Raw genomic sequence first — 27,998 nt, 5'->3', positions numbered from 1 at the left:
AGAATATCAGTAATTAAACTGGATATTGTAAGCTAATGAGAGTTTAATTTTGCTGCCTTTGTTGCCAGCTGTTACCTCTTGTCTCATGCGTTAAACTGGCAGCGGTGAGATGATGAAGGCTCTGTGATGAAGAGGCCGGTGCGGATAAAGAGTTAAACGTGTCCGGCCTCTGCGGCCCGTGATTGGCCGGCAGCTGCAGCGCTGGGACGGACAACAAGTCTCCGCTGAGTGCGCGCACTGGAAAAGTCACTGGGTGGACGAAGCGGGCTAAAACGGACCGGACCGGAGACTTTAAACACTACCACACTGGAGGTTTTACTGTAAATTGTGGAAGTGCCCGTTTTTTTTTTTTGTTTGAACCCCTTGAACGCGTGGTTTTGTTTCTTGTGCAGGCTTGTGCTGGTCTTTCAGGGGTCGGCGGAAAGTCCGACCGCTGTCACTTTTGATTCATGGACTCAACACGGACTTTAGCTAAAAGCACTTCTGTCAAGAGGCTGACACAAGGTTGACTTAACTCACAGAATATCAAGGTATGTTGTCATGTTAAAACTTATTATGTGCATGCCTTACCAAGCTACAACTGAGCAGCAGCGGTTGTCTTTTACTGTTTTAAAGTTTTTTTGCTTTAAGACCTTTTTGGAAATTCAACTAATACGTTACAATTCGTTCTAAAGTCACAGATATAGACCCTAAAAACAGAGTATCTACCTGTAGTTAAACCCAAAGTGGAAACAGAATTTATTTATTAAGAATTTAAGTTGAATCTTTGCCATTAAATCTTCTTCATTTCAAGTTTATTTTAGGGTTTTTTATGGACCATTAAAGCTCCCAGTAGTCCAGTTTGGGAAGCAGTGAGGTCAACTAGCAAAAAATCCTTTTCTAATAGTGCCAACTCCACATATATGAAGTAAAGTTACTGCATTTATATACAAGCAAGCGATACTTTTTAAATTATTATATGTATAAAATGATTGAAAATAGATGTTTAAGTCATCTAATGTAACTCTCATTTGATTGTCCTGCATGTGTCCACACATCCCGTGTTAATGTGTCTGCGTTTCTTTCAGATTCGGTCGCTATGAATTTGTCTTTGGACAGCATGGACGTCCTGAAGATCGTGCTGCTCATCTTCGAGGCCGTTTTGCTGACCGACTGCGTAAGAGGTGAGAGCTGCTCCATAAATTTCTCTTTCCTTTGCTACCGCTGCACCACACTCACAACTCATTATGAACCCCTGGTGAATGACCGGTTTCCTGAGAGGATGAAGAAATTCTCAGTTGGGTCTTTAATGTCGTCGCACCGCGAAGTAAGAGACGGAAAACTTTAAAAATAAATAAATAAAAAGAAAATCTCTAAACAGAGCCCAAAATCAACACGGGGCAGAGGAATGAGCGAGCCAGCCCCTGCCCCCAGTTAGTGTGTGTTTTAGTAATGGCTGTGTGTGTGTGTGTGTGTGTGTGTGTGTGTGTGCACATTCACTACAGCTAAACCAAACAAACATCATCCATCAGCTTCCCAGGGTGAAGGAACACCAGCTCTCCCGTGGCCCGGGCCAAAGGACTGTCTCACATCAGCCGAAGCGCTGAGCGGAGAGCTGGCGAACTCATTCTGACCACAATTCTCTGCACTGTTTATTGTGCCAGCGTCAATACTAAGCTTCATAAAGACAACTCACAGCGAGCTTGTCAACGGCTCGTGAATGACCGTCGAGGCAAATTTCTATGATTTCATCCGCCATCACTGACTGCTGAACCGTGTCTGATGCAATCCAGTGGCATGAAGACAGAGGCAAAACCTGGAACTACACTTCACCTATAATGAGAGAAATCTGAAAGCCAGAAACATTTCCACTGGAGATTACACTCCCACTGCAAAAAAATAAAAGCCCTTCTTAATTGTGCTGCACGGCATTGGATGTGAATTCAAGAGGCGCCTGATAGGTACAATACCTGCATGTGGCTACCATGGCTCAAGGTAGAGGAGGCAGGAGGGGGTTGGCTGCGGTTTAGAGGGGGGAGATTAGATCTGTGGGTCTGCAGACAATGCCTCATTCACAGCATGGCAGCCGTGCCTTCACGGCGCGACTAAACCAAAAGTAAACAAGACGTGAAGGCTAAATCAGATTAGACAGGCAATTTTGTATGTTTACAGATTAACATATGTCAGCGAAGGAGAAATCCAAAACTTGGAAGCCGGTGGGACGGTGGAGAGTGGAGGTCTGATGGGTCTAAACTGACTTAATGTCAGACAAAAGGGATAATTTACAGCCGGTTTTTCAAAGTTGCTCTGAAAGTGGTAGCAGATGCACGGACAGATGTAGACATCACAGATCGGTGTCTGGCAGTCAGTCTTGAGGGAGAAGATTTTGAATGATGCTTGACGATCTGTGAAGTGTAAATATCCCACAGTTCTCCCAGAAGAAGCGGCGATACAGTGAGTTCTGTGTTACAGTCCAAACGCAACAGCTTGACTCAGGCGTGCTGAGAAATACAGTCGGGGGGCTCTGACTCGAAACCTGGGCTTTTATAGCGAAGCGAAGGCCAGCAAGGCAGTGAAACAGTCCCTGTTAAATTTAACAATGCATGATGACATCTCTGACAAATGTAAATTGAATCATGAAGGTCGGACCCCCTTTGACTTGTGTGTGAAACTGTAAAAACACATTTTAAGTATTACTTTACTGCCGTTACGTAAACGTTTGAGGCGGCGCACCTGAGCAGACAGTAAGATTGGGTGAACGATTTTCAGCCTGTTGCTGTCAGTCATCAGGTGACATCTGACCCGGGACCCCCTGCCCTCGTGCCACAGAGAGCCCCAAACACACACACACACACACACACACACACACACATGGACCCTCCCTCTCTACACTGCTACGACTTTGCGACTGGCCAAGCAAGAATTATTTCTTAAGACCCCCTTGGAACCCCCCCCCCCACTTCCTCCATCCTAGCGCCTTCTGTCCTCCCCCTACTGGTGCTCCGCCACCCCCAGCAGCTGGAGGAGGTGCTCACTGATGTGTCCCAGCAGAGCCTCTAATGTGGTGACAGGCCCGGGGACCACTGGGCTCCACTAACTGAGGAATGCAGCAGCCCGGACATATGGATCTGCCGAAATGCACCCTGGGAGAAACAGAGAGGCACCAGGTGTCTCTGTTATGCTCCAGGACTAGCTAACAATGAACACACACACCGGACGGCGTTGTTTTGATGCATTTTAATTAGAAACAGTTGTCTTTTTTCCGTGTGCATGTACATGAATGTGCTTCCTTCACCTCTGGAGCTACCCGGTGAAGTTTAGACGCTCGCCTCTGCAACCCGGCTGGAAAATATACATTTTATAGAAGGGTTACGTCATGGTTTCATAACAAGAAGGTACTATAAGATAAAGTGTATGCCAAGTGCTTTTAAAATCACAAGGCTGTTTGGCTCCCAGACAGTTTTCCATTTCCTTTAACCGTAATGAGGCTCGTTTCTCAGTAACAAAATGCCCCAAAGTCCTCTTATTTTTTAAATAGCTCCTGAATAGTAAGAAGGTGTAACAGTGGTGTTCTGGTTTGTGGGCCAAGCCGGTGAGATGGAGAGAGGGAGAAAAGGACAAAGAATTAAGCTGAAAAGCAGCCATGCTCCTGTGTAACATGTTTTCCCAACTTGCGCTTCGATGCTCCGTTTAGAAATAAAATCAGTTTCACGTTACGGCTTCCTTTTTCAACCCGCACCCCACCGTATAGGGCTCGAGGAACGACAAACCTCTCTATCGCCTTCAGCTCTAATCAGTGTGACTTTTCCATACGTGCCATACGTCCAGCAGTGTCTGCCACCCCTTCTCACACATGTCCCCTTCTTTTCCCCGCTTCTCTCCGCGTTTCCTCCCATTTATGACCAGCGTTAAGTTGAAGGAAGTGAGTTAAGTTAATGTGCTGTCGTTAAAACAAGGCATGAACTGACCTTTACTCCCACACAGCCTTTCTCAGCTCTCCGTAGCCCCATATTTACTGAGTCTGGGTCCATTTGCGGAGAACAATGGATGGATTATTATGTGCGGCGGTCCCCCCAGGTTGGACAGGGCAGCAGTAATTAATTTTAAACACTCCTCTTCCCTGTAGACTGTACTTACTCGCCGTCTATTAGAGCCCCACGGCGGACGGGGGACCCGCTTTACTGAGGTGGTGCCATTTAGACGTGCGTGAGAAGAAGTTACGAGAGCGAATGAGCGCCGCTTTCGTGCGTCTGACTATATGCTTGTGTTTTATTAAGCAGGCTGAAATTACCCTGAGAAAAGTCATGATAATGAGACATCCAAGGAGCACGGGGCAATTTGGAAAACCTCAGAGGTACACCAACAACCATTCCCACTCCACCTCCTCCTCCTCCTTCTCCTCGAAACCAGGTGGAAATAATATTCCTCCTGCCATGATCCCCCTGTTTCTATCACGGAAATAATGTTAACAGTGCTACTACAGTCCGTGTTCGCCATCTATCAGCGCACACCGCTGACCCTGTCAGTTCAGGAGGAAACATTTGGAGGGAGGAATGTGTCAGACTTCACCCCTCTGAGGGGAAAGAAAGGAAAGGGCTGTAGCTGTGATAAGTAGTCATAATGGAGGTCAGTTGGTGTTTACTTTAGCGGGGTCATATAATCCCAGCGAGCAACACTCCCCTCATTGACTGACTTTATTTGGCCTCTTCAATTAACATTCATGTGGAATTTCAACAAGGCTTTGTCTGCTCTCAGTATTTGTCGCTTTCAGCTGTATGCTAATGCTCAGATGCACGTTTGTTGTTTTTTTTCCCCCCCTCCCTCTTTTTATGCTTAAAGAAAATCCCATGTCTGTGTGTACAATGCTCATTAGTTTGTTTGGGCAGTTGGCTCAGGGAGTGTTTTTTCAGACCACACACACTCTTCCTGCTGGCTGAATGGATTTGGGTTCAGTTAAATAGAATTCCTTTTGCTCCTGTTAACCTTCACGAAACCCGCGGAGCTGCTTACAAAGTGCACACGGAGGCGTCGGGGTGTCACCATTGAAATGATAATCGACTTTTCGCGTTCCCCTGCGCTGACTTGCGCGGTATGAACGGCGGATGTTTAATTGACAGCTGCTTGGTTTTAAATCGGCGTCCTGATGATACTGGATGCTGTTTAGACTCCAGGCTGCTGTGTTACACCCCGGGCCAAAAGAAAGAGAGTGGACTGGAAGCGAGCCCGTAGGTGGGGGTGAGGGTCCGCCTCGCTGGAACCTTACAAGTGACCTTACAATAACATTTCGGCCCCACAGTGGGAAGTGTTTGTCTTGCGCAACCCCTCTTTCTAAGCCTCCTTCGCTTCTCCAGTCCCGCTCAGTTTTCTCTTTTCTTTTGAGGAGCCAAGTGGTGGAGACCCTTCCCGTCCCCCCCCCCCCCATCTCCACCTTCCTTACTGTTTTGTGCTCCACAGCTGTTCACGCAGTCCCTTCAGTAAGTGAAATGATGCCAGCAGATTTTCCTGTAAATGCTAACTCCTTGAGTTATGATTCAGATCAGAGTCAGCATACCTGGGCAGGGGCTGCAGAAATTCTAACTTTCTTCTCCCTGTGGTTTTCCTCTACCATTGACTCCTAGTTGTATCTCCCGCCTTCTCCTCGGTGCTGGAGCCATCTGATGAAAAAAAAAGCACAGGCTATTTACGCAATGATGGCCTTCAAAATGTTGTTTGGACTGAGCAGGTTTGGGCAAGTTCACGAGTTGCCATTGTGATGTCAGTGAATAAAAGGCTGATTTAAAGTGCAGAAATTGTATCTGCCCCATCTCACCGTGTGTGCTCTGCTTGCCACAGCCTGCTAGACTCTGTTGTCTCCTACTGACTTATCAGAATACCAAATCTGGCGTCCAGGATGTACCTGTTGCGTTCAGTCTTAGTTTCCCTGTGTCACCAAGCGTCTTGTTTTCATTCCTTTTTAAGATTTTGGGAAGCAGTTCATAATCTGATACCCGACACCGGCTTATAAAAGTTTTTTTTCCTTTTTTTTTCCTGTTGCCCCCTCCTCTCTCTGGGGTTTCATTAGAAAATCACTTGTTAAACCTTCTCACATTCACACACACACACACACACCGACACACAAACCAACCAACCCTGCCGTTCTGCAGTTAAAAGGTTGATTGAAAGTTATGGTGGTGGCAACAGGGATGGCTGGCTGGGCCTGAAGAAAGCCCAGCCAGGGGACGGCTGGGATAACGAGCTCTGAATAAGGCCTCCGCTGCCTTTTCGCACACACCCCCAGACCCTCCTTCCAGTTTCCACCCCCCCCTTCCTTCTTTCAGTTCACCTCCGATGAGCTTCAGTGAGACCCCACATGGCTTTGTGGCTTTTTCACTTCCACTTTGTTTTTCATTAAGGATTCTTTTGAATGACCTCGGAAAGTCTTTGTGCATCGACCCTATTGATTGAGGTTATAAAGAGTCGGGGTCTGGGCGACTGCTTGTCACAAAGCGTCAAAATAGGAGTTTTTTTTTTTTATTGCGAGAGTGTAAAGGCTGTCATGATGGAATTTGTTTGCACTCATTTCCATCAGCAGCAGTCTCTGTCTGCATTAGAAATGGAGGCTGAGAGGCCCTGATTTTTTTATTTAGGGGACCCATTGCTTCTCTAATGAATGGAAAAATATGTCCCCGCCTTGACATGAAGAGTGGAACGGGAGGAAAAATCATTTCAGGAGCAAAGAGTATAATCTGTCATATTTTATAGCAGGGCTACTGCTATCCCAGACTGGAATTCTGCACCATGCAGTGAAACTGATTTGATTTCCTCATGCACAGGGATGTGAGTTTGGGCCTTGGACCAGTCCCCAGGCTGGATGTACGTGCACTTTAAAGCCTGGCAGATGGTTGCAAAACTCCATTCATGCCGTTACTGTGTGTCTTGATTAGGTATTAGCTCAACAAAACAGTTTATTTCTTTTCACGCAAGCAGCACGCACGTATCAGTTGCCGCAACCAGAAGGGTCTCAACAGGTTTTTGGTTAAGCTGCCGTGAAATTTTGCTCATTTATGATCCCCAGAGGATGAATATCCCTGACTTTAGTGAAGTCCACCAATGTGGTTTAGATTCAAATAACAACCACTGGATGGGTTTCTGTGAAATCTGCAGAAATCTTAGTTCCCTAGAAGATAAATTTAGTGACTTTTCTGATCCTCTGGGTTTCCCTCTAGCGCCAGCAGCAGGTTAAATACATCAGCGTATGCTGGATCTGTTAGCACCAGATTTTGTGCAGATGTTCATGGTTTCCAGATGATGTATTTTACTTTAGTAATTCTCTGACTTTTACTCGAAGACCACCATGATTTTATTTTGAATATCATAACACCCTTTAGACAGATTTCCATGGATCCTTACAAACATTCATGATCAGAGGATAAATTGTGCTTGGGACTTTTTATCTTTCACCATCATCAGGTCAAAGTCCAAAACTTGTGACCGACTTAATGACGTTCCCATCAGCCTGAACTGCATTTTGTCTTCAGTGATAGCAACCATTAGGATGCTGCTGAGCACAGTCTAACAGAGCAGCTAGCACGTCTGTAAAGGTAGTATTTTTTTTAATTCGTGAATTCTGTGATGTAGCAGCAGCAAAACGACTGCTCTGGTCGTCAGCTGGCTGTTTCTGGCACGAAAAGGGACTGTACATCTCCATGAAGACAATTGATGAACAATGAGACAGACAGACAGACTGGCAGACAGAGACAGATAGAGGTCAGTGACCTTAGTACAGCCGAGCTGTAAGGTGAACTGGGAGAGCACTGAACAAATTGTCACTGTGAAAGGGCGAGTACCACATCGTAATGACAGGCTCAACAGCTCTATGATGACAGATTGATTTCAGACAATATTCCTGGATTGTCAAGAGGCCCTATTGCTGTCAGTGAGAGCTTTGCCAGTTCCTCCACCCCCTCCCTCTGTCTCGCCTTGCCTCTCACTCCCAGCGCTGTCTCGTCTCTGTCTCACCCGCCTTTCTCTGTACCTCACCCTCTCCGCTCCTAGCTTCTCCCTCCCTCTTGCCCCTGTCTGAATTGCTCCATTCTGCCCAAACACTCCTGCTACATCACAGTCTGTCATTGGCCCTCTCCTGAAAAGACCTTGTTGACAAAGGCGCTGGTGTAAAGCGCTTCCTAGTGTCACGGAGATTGGCTGATCCTCAGACTGTACGCTGGTGTAGGGTTCCTGTAGATGGAGAAATGAGGGACGCTCAGCGCCAAGCTCAGCCGTCATCATGGTCATAATCACACAGATGTGACCACAACACAGAGAAAGACACACACTTGGGTTCGCCGGTGACAGAATGTCTGGCTCTAAACCTTCTTGTTTACAGCCTCTGTGCTTCTCTGCAACTCAGTTGCTGCACACAAAGAGCCAAATGCAGTTTTTTCCCTCCCACCGTGGAACGCGGCAAGGTAGAAGGAGGAAGGGGGAGGAGGAGGGGGGCATGCTGGGAGTGGCAGGATGCACCTCGTTGATGACAGATAGAGGCCATGAAAAACAAAAGCGTGTCGAGGAGACGGTGTAACAAGGTTTATTATTCAGCGCTCATGCTCTGGAGCAGCGGTTCTGAGCTTCTTTCACTACTTAAAATGGAGCAACGTATGGAATATGAGAAATAAGATCAATGGTTTCTTGATACAGACTGAAATGTGTTCGTAGAAGAGAGTCTCAAAACAAGTTTCTGATTTGAGTAAACTTCTTAAAGGTTTAAATCAACTTGAGTATCATCTTGGTACAAGTATCAAATCCTTTTTAACGATACAAAGAGCTGTTTTTCTTGTATTTGAGGCCTGAAAAGGTGAAATTTCTTATTAAATCCAAAAAAAAGCAAAATGTATAGTATGATTTCTATAACTAAGCTTATTATTCCTTAAATAAAAAAGTTTTAGTTTTGTTTCGAAAGAGTTCTTTATCCTTGAACATGTAAACACATCCAGTATTTCATATAATTCTGTGCAAAATATCATTTTATCCTCTTTTGTGTATTGTAATGATCATGCCACCCCTTATATTTATCTAGGAAATATGTGACACAATATTCATCTAAAATCATATCATCATATTTTAGATTAATATCATAATAACATGCAGATCACCTCTTAACCTTCACGTGTGTGTGAGAGAGAATAAGAAACAATGCAGCGCCAGTCCAGAGCAGCCAGACGTGTTAGTGTTCACACAATGTCCCATTCAGAGTCAGGAGGTCGGCCAATCTCCGAACATATTAGAAAGACGGTAATAAACAGGTGCTCGCTGGTGCCCTGTTTTGTAATGGAGAGAGGGAGAGGGAGGTCTGTTTGACTGTGTCATGTGGCTGAGGCTGAGCCCAGGCCAGGGAGTGGGGTGTGAGATTGTTGGGATTCCTGGTTACTGCCGCCTGGGCCCACCTAATCCCCCTGCACTCCCCCACGCAGCCCTCCTCTCCTTATGGGCTGCGTGTTAAAGGAGGCCTCTTTGCCATCTTAGCCCCTGCTCCCTGCCACTCTCTACATCAACCCTCTTGTCCTTAACCCTCACATTGCTTCTCTCTCCTTTTCTCTCCCTGCCTTGATTTTATTCCTCTCCCCTCCTCTGCGCCCTCTTTCCGCCTCTCTCACTCCGTTCGACCTTTCTCTTTCTTCACAGCCTCCCTCCTGTTGCCTCTTCCCTGATAAGTGGCCCTAAGCACACACTCAGCCCCTGTGTGTGCACCGGGCCTTAGCTTAATGGAGTGAGATAAAGCGACTAGAGTGCCACTCGCTGTGCGCTCATTATGGCAGAGTGAGACCGCTGAATTAACAGAGTCACATTTGCATGGAAAGTTATGCCACTTAAAATATTTAAGAAATGGCTGATTTGTATCTGCATCAGTATTTTTTCGACAGTTTTACTTCTTTTAGGGAGTAGAGGATGGTAAAAAAGTTTATATCATACTCCTGTGTTCACCATTTCATCACTCTTTGTTTAATAATATATTAAAAAATCTGTAAGTGATAAAACACTTTAAGAAAAGGTTGAATACACTCGGTCACCTTATTTTTCCCTAAATGATATTTATTCAAACTGAGGGTTAATACATATTCGTTGCGCTAGTGAGTGTTTTTTGTGTGTGTTGAATTCGCTTAAAATAAACTACAGTGTTTAAATGGGTTTGGGTTCAGTGACTCAAGATTTTCACAAAGAAAACAACACGTATCAACAAAATTTGCGACCCCTTGCTCTTCTTTTACACCTCAGGACAGCCAAATTAGCGAAACACGGTTATTTTTAGCAGAAACCACTTTGTTAAATACAATTTAAAAGCAATATTAGTGACCACTTTGAAGAGACGAGGCCTAGTCTCTTCAACGGGTCACACGCTGGAAAACCCAGGCTATGGACTGTTCCACTGCAACTCTTACTCACTGTCCAGTAATAAGACAAAAATGGCCGTCCCGAAAACATGATATGAAAGGCCTCCATTAACTTCAGGTTAAGGACTTTCCATACTTTTCCATACTTTCACATGCCTGGAAAAGTACAGAGTCCCTATGGCAAGTGCTTAACCTGAAGTGAAAGGAGCCTTTCACGTCACGAAAGTATCAACGTTTCAAAAAGGTTTCGCCTTCAGTAAGAGGAAATTATTTGTGGAGGCATTAAGCCACCAGCACCTTGACACATCTTGTCTTGTGATCAATTAACTAACTAAATGTTGACCTAAATAATAGGTGCACTACTAAATTAATGTCCTGTTTCATAAAACAGTAATTTATTAATGTTTCAGAGGAAGTGACTCACGTCTGCATAAATATTAAGAATAATATCAACGTCTATCTGGTAACTGACAAACAAACACACTCTGATTTATTGTGGGTGGAGCTTTGGCTTTGGTTACGCTGTGGCTACAGAAAACAGTAGGAGGTGTACACACTCGCACACATGCTCTTTTCTCCAGCAGAGGCAGCTGGGGCTGGGTGAAAGGCAGTCGAGTCTAATGAAATATAGCAGCTTAGAGTTCAAAGACTCCACAGTAGGGCCTGTAAAGGGCAGGCCGCGTGATGGAGATGTTTCCAGAAGCTTTATGACACTGGAGTAATTTCTCTCTGTTTCTTTCCTGCTCTTTTGATGAGGACTCGGCGGGAGCCTCTTGGTTTTTAGCGAAGGATGCAGATTCCGTGCACAGAGGCCTCTGATTTTATTCCAGTGATTCTTCTTGAATCAGATAGATTGACTGGAGCATCTTATTCCCCTTTCTTTTTATTCCACCCCCTCCTGCTGTTTCTCTAGTCCCTCGTGTCACCCAATAGCTCCTCCTGTACCATTCCCACCACCGAAGCAGTTGCTATTCAGTCCACATCTGATGGTGCCGAAGAAAGAGCCATTGTCCTGACTGGTCTTACTTCGCTCTTATCTATTGATTGGAAAGCCGAGAGGGGAAAATAACAGGTATTGATTACCACACTGGGCGAAGTTGCTGGGCAGGACGTCTGGAGGGGTAAGAAAAGACGGCATTCTTCACCCTCCGCTGCACCACTGCTGTCAGAACAGCCTCTGCTGCCACTCCACATATCCCCATCCCCTTTCACCCTGTCACTGCCCCCTCCCCACCTCCCCACTTCCCTCCCCCCTCCCTCACCTCGCCTCCTTTCTTGAATTGCCAAGGTGGCTCTCCTCCCCTCTCGCGCTGTTTTATGCAGATTTTTATCTCCGCTTGTGAAATGTATAGCCAGGCGCAGCAGCAGCCTCTGAACAGAAGCTCTGGCCTTTCACACACTCCCCGAGCTGCGGTGTCCGCTTCACCTTTCGCCTTCGCCCAACCCCTCCGGTCTCAAGTGAAGTCTCCGTCTCTGGTTTTCCAGCTTTCATGTATTTTTGGCGAGTTTTTTGTTTTTTTTTGTTCCTCCATCTCTGCTTACTTTTTTCCCCCCCAACCTCTTTTTCACTTGTAAAGCGCTCCAGAGTTTTTAAGCAATGCGTGATAGAGTATTTCCCCGGAAGCACAGGCTCCATTAAACTCCTTCCTCTGTTATGTTAGAGCTCTTGTACGGTCTGCTGAGCTAACACAGTGCTGCTGAGTAGGAGGAAAGATTCCCCAAGCCTCTATCTGTCTCTGTGCCTCTTATCCTTTATGTAAATACTACATATTGAAGACACATTCGCTCAGATCACTGTTTATCTTAGTAATGAATCACCACAGTCTGGCACTCTGCAAAAAACCTTTTGATGCATTTGAAACTCTTGCAGTTGCCTGGAGATTAAGCACCAAGATCCTCTTTATTAGAAGATGTTTACAGTGTAGTTTGAATAACTGTATCCTGCATTCAGCAGACAGCGTTGCGTGCATTATCTTGCCGCTCTCATTGTGCTCGGTTATGTTCCAGGTGTTCTCTATTGGAGCGGCTGTCAGCAGCCAAGTCAGCGCTTTATTGACATGTTTGTAAGGCTTAGAAAGACCAAAGGACTCTGTGGTGAATGAACAACGCACACACACATCATTACAAACCCACAGGTGTTTTGTACAAGAGAAAATAAATAAGAAAAGAGGTGCCAGCACATCTGAACGTTGCTGTAAGGCTTTGTTATCTTTATTTTTTTTTCTGCTCTGTATTAATCTGTCTTTTTCATTTGACATTTCCTGACATATTTCCCTCCACGGATGCCTGCACAACAGATCAACTGCTCATTAACCCGCTCACAGGGTTTCCTAAAGATGGCTATATTTAGTCCGAATCACAAGAATGCCTCTTATTGAATGTGCCCCTTTCTCTTAAAATAATCCATCACCAAATTGAGCAAAGAAAAACAGAGCTAATTCTGTGAGTCGCCAGGCCTCCTCCTCCTCTTCCTGCGCTATGAAAGATTCCATTCACACATGGGGCACGGCTATAATAAGGAGCGCACTACCGACGCTGCAATATGGGAAAGCCCATATGGTCATGTGTATCCTTTTCCATTTACTGAGCAACTAACAATCACAATGATTTGGGTAAACAGACTGAAGTGCTCAACAGTTTGTCATCAGTTGTGTAGGTTATTCATCACAGCGTTTGTAGAGGATTTCAACCAGGAGGGAGCCTCAGAAGACTAAAGCTAAACAGCAGAGAATAAATACAGCTCCATTACATTTGACCTCCAACATGGTTTCATATTAAACTCATAGGTTAAACTGTGTATCCAACAATTAAGCAGATAAGGCAATAATTCCCCTTTTATCAGACCTGGACCTCTGTGAGGTTTCAAAGTGTTCAACTCCAAGGTTAAAAGAGCCTGTCCTTGAGAGGGAGGAGGAGGAGGAGGAGGAGGAGGAGGAGGAGAGGAGAGCCCTCTCTGAAGAAAGGATGGTGGTCACGCACACAGCACAAATACTTATTAAGTTATTCACACGGTGTCCTTGATTTCAGCACTTGTTCATGTTTTTCAAAAGGGACTTCAAAAGCTTTTTAGGAGCGGAGATGGAGGGAGGAAATCATTTGTTGCACATTCCTCGCGCTTGGAGCACCAGCCAAAGCTTTTTATTTTATTAAGCCAAAAAGCTCAGCGGCTGCTCGATTTGCCCTTAATAATCCAAGTTCAAGATCACATAGACCTTTATCACAGTTAAAGGAATAATATTTTTGGAAATGCCCTTCCTTGAGTTCTTTCTTCTAAACCCGAAGAATGAGCAAGACGAAATGTTTGATATCGCTGCTATGTTTGCGTGGTAAATATAGAGCTACAGTCAGGAGCTTGTAGGCAGTTCTTTCTTCCAGCACAGCCAGGTCTCCTATTTCCTCTTGTTTCCTGTCTTTAAAATATATTGTTCTGTTCAGATACAAGAGGTGATTATTTAAAAATCCCCCAAATACCCCAACTGGTAACGCCAAAGTAGTTTGTTTAATGTATCCAGAAAACAATCGTTGAGATCTTATGAAGATTTGCATGTTATTTTGCACATACAAACAGTGCTGCAGCAGTTTCAAAGGCTGAAGTTGGACAGTGCTGCGCGTGTGACTGATTTAATGAGACATTTATATAGACAGGCTTCCCAATAAACTGTGTATTATAACATCTTTTATTGCTGCTGATTGGCAGAGCAGCCATCTTGGATTTTGAGGTCGGGGTTGGTGGGTTTCTTCCAACTTTCCGAGTTGAAATTTCGTGCCGGGAACTCAGAATTCTGATTCTAATTGAAAGCACCATTACATTTAGTGTATACAAGGCTAGCACTGATTGTCTCTGAAGAATCTTTTTTTCCAAAAATGTCAAGTTATTCCTTCAAGTTTGACGTTTTTAGTGTGAGAAAAAAAAAGGAACATATAAAGGAAACGGTAATAAAAGTCAAGAATGCTGAAAGTTCAGTTTGACCAAGGTCACTACCAACATGAAGCCATCAGACGTACAAAGAAATCTGTGATTCCAAAGTGAAACTTAGATGTGGACTGTAAAAGGAATCAAGCAAGAATCTTCCCCCGGAAGGTCGGAGGGAGCGTTGAATGCTGTGCAGACATTGCGGAGAAGTTGTCAACACACCCTTGCATATTTTTACTAATGGAAAAGAGCATTCTGGTGTTCCCTTTTCATTTTCTTCTTACCCATACTCGCCTCTCAAGGAATGTATTTCCAGCTCCGACAGAAGCAGTGCCTTTGCAGGGTCACTGTGTTTTGACACTTCGCTTCAACTAAACCTTTGACATGAATCAGGCCTTGTTTTTGTAAGTCAGCTCTCTCCATTAATCCAGAAAGAACACATGGTTGAGTGGCTTGCGGGCCCATAAGTCAGGCGAGATAACTGAAGCCTATTTGTTCAAGATCTGGCAGAAATGTATTTATGTTTTCCCCAGGCGGTTCAGTCCTTTAGGATCAGCTCGGTCCATATGAGCTCCAGCAGCCAATGCTCTGACCTGTTTGTGGTCATAAAGCAGAGTCTGCAGAGGATAAAACAGTGAGTGCCTCTGTTCTGATTTCCTGGTAACAGTGTAGTGAGATATGGGCCAGCTGACAACAGCCAAAAAGACTGCGGTTGCGTTTTTCTCCACAGACATAAACAATGACACTTCCAATTTCCTGTGCATGCTGTGGACCAGAAAGGCCATCCACAGAGAGGAAGGGAAACTTTCAGTTTGTGTATGCGCGTTCACGCATGGTTGAGAAAGTCATAGAGACAAAAAGGAGATATGGTTTTATGAGTTTTCTGCTCACATATTTATTTATTCGTTCCAGTAATTTAGATGCCACATTGTATACGCCTTTTGTATTTTTTTTTCCGACAAGTCCAACTTTTCTAGCATCAGAGGTCCCCAGAACCACAGTCCAGATGTTGTACCTGCAGCTGAGACACATCTGTCGACAATGTGACGGATGAAACGGCCAGATGGAGTTACCTGTGTCAACTTCCCCCGCTGCAACCCCATCAGTATAATGAACTTCTTGTTTACCATATGTGTGAAATGCGCCGAAGGAATGTGACTCTGTGTGTATGTGTTGGGAGAGGCCATGTGTACTTACCCTCCCCATTGTTTTTACTGCTACCAGACTGGCCATTTGTTCTGAGGCACAGACTGTGCTCTGTGTACTTTTGAGGGCTGTTGCAGCTATAGCGTTTGGTTGCATTTCCTACCCCCTTTCTCACTCCCTCGAGCTCCTGTTTCTCTACTGCGTCTCGTCTGCTCAGTAGTTTTGTTTAGTTTTTGTGGTGGTGGTGGTGGGGCGAGGGGGTAGTTGAATGCCTGGTGCTGTGCGAGCAGCGGCGCAGGCCTCCTAACACCATCACAGGGTGTTTCGGCCCGCTCCACTTCACCAGATCTGAGGGAGCAGACCTGAGCCAATTAAGAGCGGGGAGAGCGGGCTGCTGTCCGTCTCACTGCGACCCCGCCCCCCTCATCGCTTTGATCTCTTGCACGCTACGCAAAACCAGAGCCAGGGTGCCTTACCCTCTCTGTGCAACGCAGTGAACGGCAGGCCTCGGCCAATTATTACAATCTGGTTTCAAGATTTCTGGGTAATCAGCAAAAAAAAGATGACAAATTACCCCCATCTTCTATCATCTGCCCACAACGACACTGTTTCATTGCTGAGTTTAGGCAGGAACCTCAAAAATGTTATTATCCTCATTCTCTTGTGTTGTTCAAAGAAGCTGATCTTGTCACGTAGTTGGTGAACTAAAATTAATGACTCACATGTTTGATAATGATGGATTTGAAGGAGGAAACGCTGGGAATTAATTCTTGATGTTGGAAACGGCACTTGGCAAAACAATCTCACCACAATGTCCTTTCAGTATCTGTTCTGGATCTTAAATCATATCAGGCAATCTTCTGCAAGTTTGTTCACACATTTTTCTTGTGAATTACGGTTTAAAAAGAAAAAAACGGATGGAAAAATAATTTTGCTAAGTGTTTACAACCGTAAGAGCTACAGTATGCAACCTGCAGCTGCATGGTTTGAAAGGGCTTTATGTGCAAAAGGCTGCAAATCACTGGTCTAGATGATGTTTCAGAAAGAAATCACAGAATAATCTCTGTACACTTTCAATGTTTTAGGCAATGCTAAAAGACCTAGAGCTCCGTCTAAGAATTTCTATCAGCTACAGAAACCTGTTTTCAGTGTCCTTACAAAAGTCTTACAACAAAAACTGGTTTTAGAGAATTTCTGTTCTATGTGTGTCCTCAGGACCTCCGCGGGTGTGTGAGAAAGTTGCTCACAGACAGACGGCCCGGCTAGGCAGCGCCGTCAAGCTGCCGTGTCCAGTGGAGGGAGATCCTCCGCCCCTCATAATGTGGACCAAAGACGGACACAACATCCACAGCGGCTGGATTCGCTTCCGTATCCTGCGCATGGGCCTGAAGATCAAAGAGGTGGAGGCGGATGACGCGGGGACCTACATCTGCAAGGCGACTAATGGCTTTGGTAGCGTGAACATCAACTACACCCTCATTGTCATCGGTGAGTGCAGACGGGGTTCAGTGTGTGTAACCTGTCTCTCAGCAGGTGAGATGAGATCACTGACTCTTGGCAAATGCGTCACTGTTGTTAAAAATTCAAGCTCAATTAAGCAACTATAAAACATGAAGTCACCTGTCTGGTAACTAAAACCAGAGACCGTGGCATTGAGTCAATCTCTGATTTGTACGGTCAGGCCACATCGTCTTCCTCCGTTGTGTTTTGAGGCAGATTTGTAACACGTCCCTGCAGTCCTAAATCTCACCACAGTTCAGATGTTAAAAGACAACATCACTCACTGAGGTCGAGGCCTAAAACACATAGATTTATGGAGGTTTAGTGTCTGATCCGCTCATCTATTGTATGTGTTACAGCCCCTACCTCTCTCTGCCCAAAGTCAACAGCGGCACGGGATATTGTTTCATACTACTTCATCCTCCGTGACTCAATTGGATCTCCAGCTCTTCCTTTTCCTTAGGCTACACTCTGTGGAGGCAGGAGGTCTGCAGCTCCACAATAAGAAACACATTCAGTGTAAAAGTGATGTTTTTGTCTTTAGACTTTCGCACAGCTCTTGAATGGGGCCTGCAGGATTAAGCGCAGTCGGGCCGAGTGCGTTACTCGTTTGTGCGTGTGCATACAGTGCATTTCCTCTGCGCTAGAGCAGAGCATGATGAATGAGCGGAGTGGAGCGTGAAGGCTGTGTTTAGTCTAATTACTCTAAGATGCCTAATTTGGGCCAGAGTCTGTGCTCTTTCTGGCAGGAGGAGTTATAGCCTGGTCTTGTGACAGCCATGCTTCAGAAGAAGAGCCATAATCACGCAGAAGAAGAAAACACAGATCACTTCAGAAAACCGTTCATGAGTGGGGAACAGACCAAAGTTTATTTTAGGGTCTCCCTCAATGTGAAGTTCCTAGGGAGTTCAAAGGGAGGGTGTCTGCTGATTGTGCTGAAATGAAAGGTTTCAGATTGAGGCGTAGAGCCAGCTTTAATGTCAAGGCTCATAATACAGTTATGTATATAGTATTAAAGTCAGACGTGGCTACGTCTCCGTCTGCGTTGCACTTAAAAGGCAATCCAAGTTTCTGAACTTTTTAAAGAGGAGCACATATAAAATCCATCATGTAATAGATAACACGGCTTCATGTCTCAAGGTCTGGATTAGATACTGTCTGAATACTGTACTTCCCATGTTTTGATGTGATACAGTATGTTTACCTAGATTAACGTTTCTTATCGACATAAAAGACATTTTTGGAATTTGAATTCTAATTGATTGATGAAACTGATAAAGGTCAACAAGTCGCAAAAGTATGATGAGTGCGTGGTGTAGAAAAAAGTGAAAGGTTAGAATTTTTTTTTAACTCTTTATATATAGATCATTTTCGTCTTTTAGTACAAAAAGGTTAAACCAAAGACAAATACAAAACATTGAACAATTACACATACTCAGTATATCCAAAAGACAATCTTTTCATGCACAGTACGTGCATACAGTCTCACTCATTGCCCAGATAAGCTCAGCATTTCTGCTATCGTTTTTCACCTAGATCTTTTTGGAGTCGGATTGAGTTAGTCATTTGCTCTAGTACATGTAGTTGTTGCACAATATTAACAAAAGTATCTGTAGTGGGGGCATTTTTCTGGAGCCAACATTTTGTAATGACCTTTTTACTTGCAGCCAGCAAAGGTTAGAATGTCTAAAGAAACACTACGTGTGTTTGCTCCCAAGAATTCACAGTTGAAGCCTTTGAAATAGTTTTGTTGGAAGATGTTACAACATTCTCATTGAGTGCCGGAGGCGGTGTGGTACTAAAATGGCAAAGCATTTCCATATTTTCTGGGCTTGATCTTTAACATTTCCACGCTGGCAAGAAAGAAATAATTATAATTTTTGGAAGGGAGGTAGACGGCTCTTTTGTCACATTATACCTGGGCAGGATCCCAGACAAGCCCGTGGCTCTGAGAGAATATCTGTTTAAGATACTTTTGGCTCCAACAAAAACCTCCGGCAAAGGAGGACCATATTGGAGTTGTAAGTGAAAATGACCTTTACTTTAAAACTAATAAATATTTGAAATAATGGAAAAATCATGATATACAGTAGACACGTCTTTAAGATTCAACAAGTAGTTTGTACAGTAAAAAACACAATTGAAGTAATGGCAGTCAGAATACATTTGTTTAATCAAAGGTTAAAACTGAAGCGCTGAAAGTTTCACTGTAAAAGCGAGCACCAGTTCACACTAAGCTGAAGTCAGAGCGGTAAAAGAAGTTCAAGCCCTAAAAGGAACTGTCTAAATGTAGGTTATAAATTGACCTGTAAGTGTAGGTGAGTAACTTTACCCAGTTTTACTAGTACTTCCACCATAAAAACCAGTAGAATCCGCTTTAGGTTGTGGCGTTCTCAGATGAGAGCTGTGGAAGAGCATGAATAAACATATCCAGATACACCACAAAATATGAAAGAAACGCGGGTTGGCTCATTACTTGAGATGAAGTATTTATCCCCACAGTAGAGCGAAAATACTGCACAAACATATGGAATTTGTTTTTGGGATTTAAAACTGATTTACAGTCGGGAGATAAGCAGTGATTACACACACACACACAGGAGACACGCAGAATTAGCCAGTAAATCTCTGCGATAGATAACAACTTTCTCCCTGCGGTGTGTTTGTGTGACAGGTAATTTATCAGGTTTGACTTCAGCTGCCGTGCGACCCAGTGCGAATAGAGACTTCAATGAAAACAGTTTAAGTCTGCTGTTGTGAAGCTGGCACGGATCGCGGCGAGATCCGTTCAGACTCACTGCACGGTTAGCTCCCACTCCTCGAATTTGTTAAGAAAAAATATGTTTGGAAGTTAAATCACAAGTCTTTCTTGGAAGCGTATTTCCATGTGATTTTTATCTGGAGTCTTTTCGCCCTTCATGGAGTTACCTAGAGACTTTCTGGCCTTTCTCTTAATCCCGATCTGGTTTGTTCCATTTCCTTCTTGTCCTCTGGTGGTGGTGAGTGCATGACAAATCATCTGTAGACACTCACCAGCCATTGTGCATCTCCCAAGAACACCCCCTCCTCTGTTTCTGCTTTCTTGTCCATCATCCCATTAGGCGCTGGCAGGCCATCGCCACAGCGTTTGTTTTTATAGGTAATTGTTCCATCAGGGGCGCATTTCATTCTGGGAGCCTTTTTGCCACAAAGATTAGAGGGCCCCATTGTCAAAATACTTCCAAGATTGAAGTCAGCCAAAAAGTCTGCAATTACCATGAGCAACACTTTCCATTAACGTTGAAATGGCTAATTGTGAACCGTTTTTTTTTATTCAGTTGCTTGTCGTTAACCTGCCTGAGAAGGGGGCTATTACGTTGCTCAAGAAGATCAGAGAAGAGAGTTTATTTATTAGAAATTCAGTAAATGAGGGGTAGCAGGCTCCCAGCACAGCTCAGCATACACCATCCATCATGTAGTACTGGATCCTAGAGTGAAAACAATCTAGAGAAGCTACTGCAGTCAGTTTTAGTGCCGGACCAGTGTGGAGGGGTCGAGTAAATCCTGGCAGCTGTTCAAGTTCAAGGCCTAACGTGGAGAGCATAACTTTACAACATTGCAGAGGAGACGGCGGAGGAGCCAAGCACAAGAAACACAGTACGATAAAGAGACAGAGTGGAGTGAGATTGTTAGTTAGAGAGTGAGGGGTTTTGCAGGCTGATGTAAGGAGAAGGAGGAGGAGGAGGAGGAGGAGGAGGAGGAAGGGGGTTCCACTGCGGCTGGAGAGAGATATCCCTCTTCCCATCTGCCAGCGGACAGTCTGTCCTCCCAAGAGCTATCTGAAGAATCTGGTCCGTCAGTGCAACATGGCGCCTCCTCAATCCCTCCAGCTGGCTGTTTGGGCCCTGTTTGGGGTGGTCTCTTGACAACTGGCCCCATCACCTCCCAGCACCCCCACCAGGATAGTCCGATGCACACTGCCGTCTCTCAACCTCAGCTGCTCAGGCTGCAGCAGCTTACATATTAGCATTAATATGGGATTGTCATATTAACATTTACAGGATTGAATTTTAATGTTTATGTCTGCAGTGATACTGTATTACAAGGCTAATGCGGGGCTGGCAGCGCTCATTATTTCTCCAGGAAGATGTTGGCTCTCGTGGCACATATTTCATTTCGCTCCTCTCTGGAGACGTTGTCAGGCCAACTGTTGTATAAACTGCCCCGTGTCTGACTGATCACATGTGGTAGCTGTTTGGAGATTTCCAGAGTGTGATGCAAGGCCAGTGTGCGTAGCTTTTCCCTGGACATTGCAATGTCCCCAACAACATCTGGAGCTCATTGCGACCCCAAATCATCAGGCCTTTTCCTGTGATTCAGCTGGCACAGGAGGCCAGCAGGGAAAGTGTGTAGTGACTTGTTTCCGGTGGCTGGATTTGTGAATGAAGTGGGAGGGGATGGTGTCAGACCCCAAACACTATAGCAGGACCATGAATGGATTCAAGTTGTACGGAAGAGGGTTTGTTTGTTAGCCTCAGTCTCAGCATGCATTTGACTGATTTCTGTTCGCATAATGAACATTTGATGTTGCAAGTAATTCCACGATAAGTTGCGGATTTTACAAATTTTCCAGCACACAAGAACGGAGTCCTTGTCAAGTGCTCCTCATCTGATTATTTGATTTTCAATCTTCCCAAAGCAACAATCGTATGGCAGCCTTGAGATGTCCTCTACCTCGCCCCTGTCTGTAGTTCAGTGAGCCAACATTGTGTAAAGACAATAGTGGCAAAGGGGAGCTTTAACGGCACAGACGTATAAAGGGTGCCATTGTTTCCTCGAATCGCCAAAAAGTAGAGAGGAAATAGATTCAAGTTTAAAAAAAAAAAAAAAAAGCCAGAAAGAAAACCCCGGCAGTGTGGGACCATGTTCTGTTTGGATTGGGAGGTTCAGGAACCGGGAGGAATGTGGAGAGCCCAAGTGAGCAACAGAGAAATATTTCTTCCAGTGGAGGCTGTTTTTTAAAGGAATGGGTTATTATAGTTGGCCAGTTAAACCCCTTCAAATAGCCATGACATCATGGCTGGGCTTGGTGCTGCAGGGGACAAACAAAGGAGGGTTTGTACCCAGAGAACCCTAGAGAGCTTTGAGGGTTTCGGGGGGACTCAGAGGGAGGCAGAACGAGGGGGTTAGAAGTCACATCTGGTCTCTTTACCTGACCCAATCAAACCCTGCGAGGGAATCAAGTGTGCCAAACTGCATCTAGAAAAATCCAACACAAAGCTGCCCTGAACCAGAAACCGAAAGGAGTCACGGAAGGTAAAAATCTGGCCGGTAGTTTTTCCTTTTTGGTTTGTTATTTAAAAACATACTGTTAACTGAGGACACGATTGTTGGAAATGCTGCCATTGGCTTCCAAATCTAATGTGAAATGACACCTCAGGAGTGTAAGAAACCGTTTGATAGGAGCCCTTGTTCAACAATCATCTGCCTAATGTCTCTGTCTGCACAGATTGGCAGATAAATGGCAAAGAACACGAGCTGCTCAGTTAATTCATCACTGCTTAACTCGAAAAGTCGATATGCATCACAAAGCGTCGATTAGGTTTCACTCATTATATTTTCTCTAAGCCCCGTCTTAACGCCGCTGCATGATGTCAGCCAGTGACATAAACTCCACAGCTGTCTCCTGGAACTGGGCTTATGAAAACTGATCATGTTACTTCCAAATGCTACAGAGTATGACCTGAGCATGCAACCCTCTGCAAGGAGCCTGTCGATAAATGCTGAATTTACTCAGCGAGAGCCAAAAACACTTTCTGGGCTTGTTTGGTGTTGGAACTCCGTTTTTAAATGCTGTCAGAAGTTGAGATTGGGATTGTAATGATAAGTTAAAACAGGCTTTAAAGTCTCTATGTGATGGCTACGTCAGTGCTATTTGTTTCCACTTATTTATATTATTCTTGTAAAAACTGTGCTAGGAAGTCTGCCTCCAGAAAGTCCAGTGTGCTCCTATTGGTTGGCTCCAAAGTATTTTAATTGGGTGCAATATAAGCACACGCCCACTAGTGCAGGATGAGTCATAAGCATTTTGTTTTAATTGTTCTGAAGGAAATGATGAACTGTAACGTAACTTTATGGATACCTTTATGAATACGTCAATGTTTTTGTCAAAGTTGACCAGATAGTGGTGTTTACGTGACATACAGTGCAAATACTTAAACATAGAATATTATCTTGTTGTTGACTGATTGTTGTCTTGTTGTGTTAACAGATGACTCTGCAAAAACTGGACCCAGGGAAGAGCCTAAAACGGGCGGTAAGAGCTAACCCTCCTGCCATTCTATCAAATACTAGTGGTTTGGTGTGATGTCTTATATTTACTACAAAGCAACAGCTATTAGCATACCGTACTTTTAGAATTGGGCTGCTTTTATTCCTGTATGATACAAAAACTTTAGTTATTGTCTTTTTGTTATGCCGTTTACTTGCCGGTTGATGCAATGAGTGTTTTACTTTGCAATGAATGAACTCAAGACATGAAGCGACTGAAGAGTGAATAAATTTGTCTTCTGATTTGCCCCAAAGTGCGTCCCCGCTTCACGCAACCCGCCAAGATGAGGAAAAGGGTGATAGCTCGCCCCGTGGGCAGTTCAGTGCGTCTCAAATGCACGGCGAGTGGGAACCCTCGACCGGACATCGTGTGGCTGAAGGACGACAGGCTGCTGACGGGGGAGGAGGTCGGCGAGGGTCGTCAGAAGAAGTGGACCCTGAGTCTGAGGAACCTCATGCCCGAGCACAGCGGCAGATATACCTGCAGGGTCTCCAATTCGGCCGGAGAAATCAACGCCACGTACAAAGTTGAGGTCATACGTGAGTATCCCACAGAGAGGCTGAGCTGTACGCATACCAGACATGATCACCTGGAAATATTAGCGGTAACGGATGAGGTCAGGCAAATTAGTTTTAAGTGATTACTTCTGCTTGTATGGATCAACTACGTGAGCGTATGTACACTGCTGCGGGAAATTAAAATAGTCTAATCACTGTAATAGTAGGTCTAATATTGACAAAGGACAAACTGTAACTTTTGAAAAATCTTTTCTCTGATCTACCTACTCCCGATGTCTGATTGCAAACCGCAGGTCTCATACATATCCACGCTGCATGGATGAATGTGCTTGTGTAATCATGTATATGAGAAGCATATTGAGGAAGTAAGCTGGAGAGTGAGGGCTTGTGCCCTGGTGTTTGCACAAGGGGGAGGAAGAGAGAGAGGTTGTTCAACTCAAAGACCATCCACCCAATCTGGAGCTGATTAAAGCCCAGCTGTCTGCCAGACCCACTGCCCCCCCACCCCTTCCCATGAGAAATGTGTGCTGTACAACCAGGAGCAAAGAAAGAGAGGAAACTAATCACACATACGTCTTGTGTTACATGTGGTATTCCTCCCTCTCTGTCAATTATGAGTTCTGAGCCTGAGGCTAATAACCGTACGGACAACTAAGACCTCTTCAGTCCGCAGAAGAGCTGACATGTCAGAAGTGTTTGTCTTGACCGTTTTTCTTTCTCTGCGCGTCTGTGCAGAGAGGACGAACTCCAAGCCCATTCTGACGGGCACTCACCCGGTCAACACGACGGTGGACTACGGAGGCACCACGTCCTTCCAGTGCAAAGTGAGGAGTGACGTTAAACCGGTCATCCAGTGGCTCAAACGCGTGGAGTATAACGAGGAGAGCCGCTACAACTCCACCATCGAGGTGGGGGACCACAGATTCGTGGTGCTGCCCACAGGGGAGGTGTGGTCGCGGCCCGACGGCTCCTACCTCAACAAGCTGCTCATTACCCGCGCCAAGGAGGAGGACGCTGGCATGTACATCTGCTTAGGCGCCAACACGATGGGCTACAGCTTCCGCAGCGCTTTCCTCACTGTGCTGCCAGGTGAGACATGAGGAGTTTGTGTTTACACGGAGCATCAAATCAGCAGCTCGAACAAGGATTTACTCTGTCTGTGTAGTTATATACAGATGTTAACAAAAGCCTAAGAGACAAGGGAAATAACAATTAAATAACTTGCATGGGGGGAAAAAGAATCAAGGAAACGGGATGGAAAAATAGGAATAGAGAAAAGAAAAACAACACATTCCTTAAGGCAACAAACACAGACAGGATGATTACTGCACAAAAACGGTCCCGACTGAGCCTTTTCTTCCAGTTTTAAAGAGCTCTTCCCTTTATGAGTAAAGCAGGACTAGGTGCACTCAGTCACCTACTGCAGCATGACACACACAAACCACTTATTAAACAATAGCTGCGTCTCCTTTTGACTTGACTTTTAGGTTGAGCTCGATATGTCAGGATGTTTTTACCTCACCGAGAAATATGTAATTCAAAAACAGTTTTAGACCCGACACTAGCCTACATTAGGGGAACTGTCACACACCTGCTGGAGCAATACAGTGTTACTAAGCAAACTATTTAACATTATAGAATAGAAAGCTATAGATGTTTTTATTTTCATTTGGATGGAAAATAAAGTAGTCTGACCTACAAGAGTAATACTTCTTAAAAAACAAAAACAAAACCAACCTCTGAACAGTTTTTACAGTTTATCTTTCTCTACATTAAAACAGTAGTGTATGGTGCCCATATGTAGAAGAAATGAGCTACCAGAAGGAGGAGATCAAATAAATGAATCCCCTTTGAGAGAGATAACCACAAGAGATAATGCGTCTGAAGTTCTTAGAATCAAAACGCACCACATGTCATGAGTGTCGGTGAAGTCTTGAGCCAATCAGGGTGAAGTTCTAGCATCACAGTAGAGGCTCCCGGTTTTAATGTCTTGTGACGTTCTACTGCGTCGGCGGAACAAAATTTCCAACCAGCATTCGTTGTTTTCAGTCCAGCACGCATCACCCATCATATTAACCTGCTGATATATCTTATGCGGTGATTTATTTTTGACACAAATCACCAGAACTTCAAGGAATTTTCCATCATCATTCTCGTGTTGAGGGAGTTTTTCCGTGCATACCGCAGCTAAATAGATTGAAAGCTCTGTCGAAGAAAAAAACAAATCAATTTATCACTTATTAAAGATGAATGTTAAACATTCATTGCTGCTTTTCCCCCTTTTTTTGATCCTTATAAAGTAATCTTATGCCGTGATTGTTCTGAGCAGCTGGAGTCTGCTCAGTTGATCTACAGTAAATAAGGAATTTTGGCCACGTGAAAACATAAAGTCATAGTTCGTAGCCTGTGTTCAAAGATTCAAATGTTTATCTTTGGGGTTTTGGATTGTTGCTCTGACGTTTATTGATGAAGTGATGAATTGATAATAATGTGATGATGAAAATAACTGTTTGCAGGCCTAAACCGCTTACATTAAAACAAAGCATGGGAACATTTATGAGTGTATTTTGATTTCTCCAGTTTTTTTGGCCCTCTTCTCTTGCAGACACAAAGCCTCCCATCACACCTGTGTTCTCGCCAGCCTCCAGCTCCCTCCCCTGGCCCGTCATCATCGGCATCCCCGCTGGGATAGTGTTCATCTTTGGCACGGTGCTGCTGTGGTTCTGCCAAAACAGGAAACACTGTCCCCCTCCCAGCGCTCCGGCTGCGCAGGTACTGCAGAGCTCCCACCGGCCGTCGTATCGAGAGCGGGACAGGGGCTGCGCGGCTCCGTCGTCCAGCTCCTCCAGCCCAGACAAAGACTGCTTGAGCTCCATGAACTATGAGGAGTACCTGGCCCAGCAGCAGCTCCTCCTCAGCCAGGGAGGACCCACGATCCCCCCTAAAATCTACCCCAAAATCTACACTGACATTCACACGCACACTCACTCCCATGTGGACGGGAAAGTACATCAGCATCAACACATTCATTTTCAGTGTTAGCCTCAGTGCCAAGTATTCCCCACAAACTGCTCCAGTATCAGAGACGGACGCTGAGCTGCGGACTGAACAGCAGCTCCTGTCAGTGACGCTCACCAGGCATTACTCTTCACAGCTGGACGTTGTTGGGAAAGTATGTGAAAAGAAACAATGGCCAGTGACACACACACACACACACACACACACACACACACACACACACACAGTTTGTGTGATTTCATAAGAACTTCCACATTTGGTGCTTTGTTTTTTTTTTAAAAAAATCTCACACCACTAAAATCCATTAATCGTTGCTGTGCACTTAATACAAAAAAGGACCTTTTTTTGAGTTTACTTGCAGCTATTCAGGCCAGCTGAACGCTCTTCCCTTGCAGCTGATTTTTGTTTTGTATTTGGAAGCTTGGTTTTACCTTACACATAATCAGCTGTTGGAGCGCGGAGGTCTCTGGATGTTCTGCCAGGTAATGAAGATGAAAACGGTACTCAAGATTTCCTAAAGGGCTGGTTTTAATGCTCCTACTCAGGTCGCCCTTTTTTTTGTTTGTTGAAGATGCATTATGCTGGGAATGCTGACCACTATCCTTCACGTCACCATCCCTCGCTTCAGTTAAAAGTGAGTGACATGAGTTATTTGTACGTAGGTTCCCATCACTAGTCAGTAGCGTGTTGAGGTAAACCAGCAGTTTTTCTTTCCTTATCCAACCACAGTTTATGAAGCTGTAGCCGTTTATAATCAAATTGAGTCATGAATATTTAATTTATTTTGCTAAAAAAAATGTATCAAAGTTTTATTTTTCAGAGTAAGTCATTTTACATATCTATGTAATGTTATTAAAGTATACTGTTTTTGTGTATAGTACATTTTGTCACCCAGTTTAATCACATTTACTTCATGCCAATATGTAGGTATCTCTGTATGTAATTGGTTATATTTGACAATCTTGTATGATGTACTCTGTTCAAGGCTAAAAAACAAAAACAAGTTTGAAGGTTTGATAGTTTGATTAAATTACCTGAAACAAAAGACGCTCTGTAGAGATGAATGCATTTGCAGATTTTTTCTGGAGTTGGACCAATTATTATTATTATTCAAACTCTGCAAATTAGAAGTGTAAAAGTCCGTGAGCATAAGACATGACAGTGGCAGTGACCTGTCCTAAATCAGAGACGGGGCTCACAAAGGTCAGCTTTCTTTCCTTTGAGCTGGTTGAAGTGTCTGAGGGTGACAC

The 27,998-nt window shown here is 44.5% G+C and overlaps 1 protein-coding gene across 1 annotated transcript; it reads left to right on the top strand.

Annotated features, from left to right (window-relative positions):
* LOC311505408 (fibroblast growth factor receptor-like 1) lies at window positions 1–27,854 on the top strand. Its single transcript, XM_084568962.1, has 7 exons — window positions 1–530; window positions 1,068–1,163; window positions 16,618–16,890; window positions 23,153–23,197; window positions 23,467–23,751; window positions 24,466–24,819; window positions 26,336–27,854. Exons 2-7 carry the CDS (start codon window positions 1,079–1,081, stop codon window positions 26,770–26,772), a joined length of 1,479 nt encoding a protein of 492 aa, XP_084425088.1. The 5' UTR covers window positions 1–530; window positions 1,068–1,078; the 3' UTR covers window positions 26,773–27,854.
* Window positions 27,855–27,998: the final 144 nt, after the last annotated feature.

This window comes from Chelon labrosus, assembly GCF_963514085.1.
Source record: "Chelon labrosus genome assembly, chromosome: 20".
NCBI lineage: Eukaryota > Metazoa > Chordata > Actinopteri > Mugiliformes > Mugilidae > Chelon > Chelon labrosus.
Note: the sequence above shows the minus strand (reverse complement) of the source record. Positions and strands in the feature narration are given on the sequence as shown.

What these genes read in the sequence shown, in the direction of transcription:
- LOC311505408 (XM_084568962.1), top strand. Translation starts at nt 1,079, where the DNA reads ATGAATTTGTCTTTGGACAGCATGGACGTCCTGAAGATCGTGCTGCTC. An exon ending in CTACACCCTCATTGTCATCG is followed by an intron (nt 16,891 to 23,152) that starts GTGAGTGCAGAC and finishes TTGTGTTAACAG; the next exon opens with ATGACTCTGCAAAAACTGGA. An exon ending in GTACAAAGTTGAGGTCATAC is followed by an intron (nt 23,752 to 24,465) that starts GTGAGTATCCCA and finishes GCGTCTGTGCAG; the next exon opens with AGAGGACGAACTCCAAGCCC.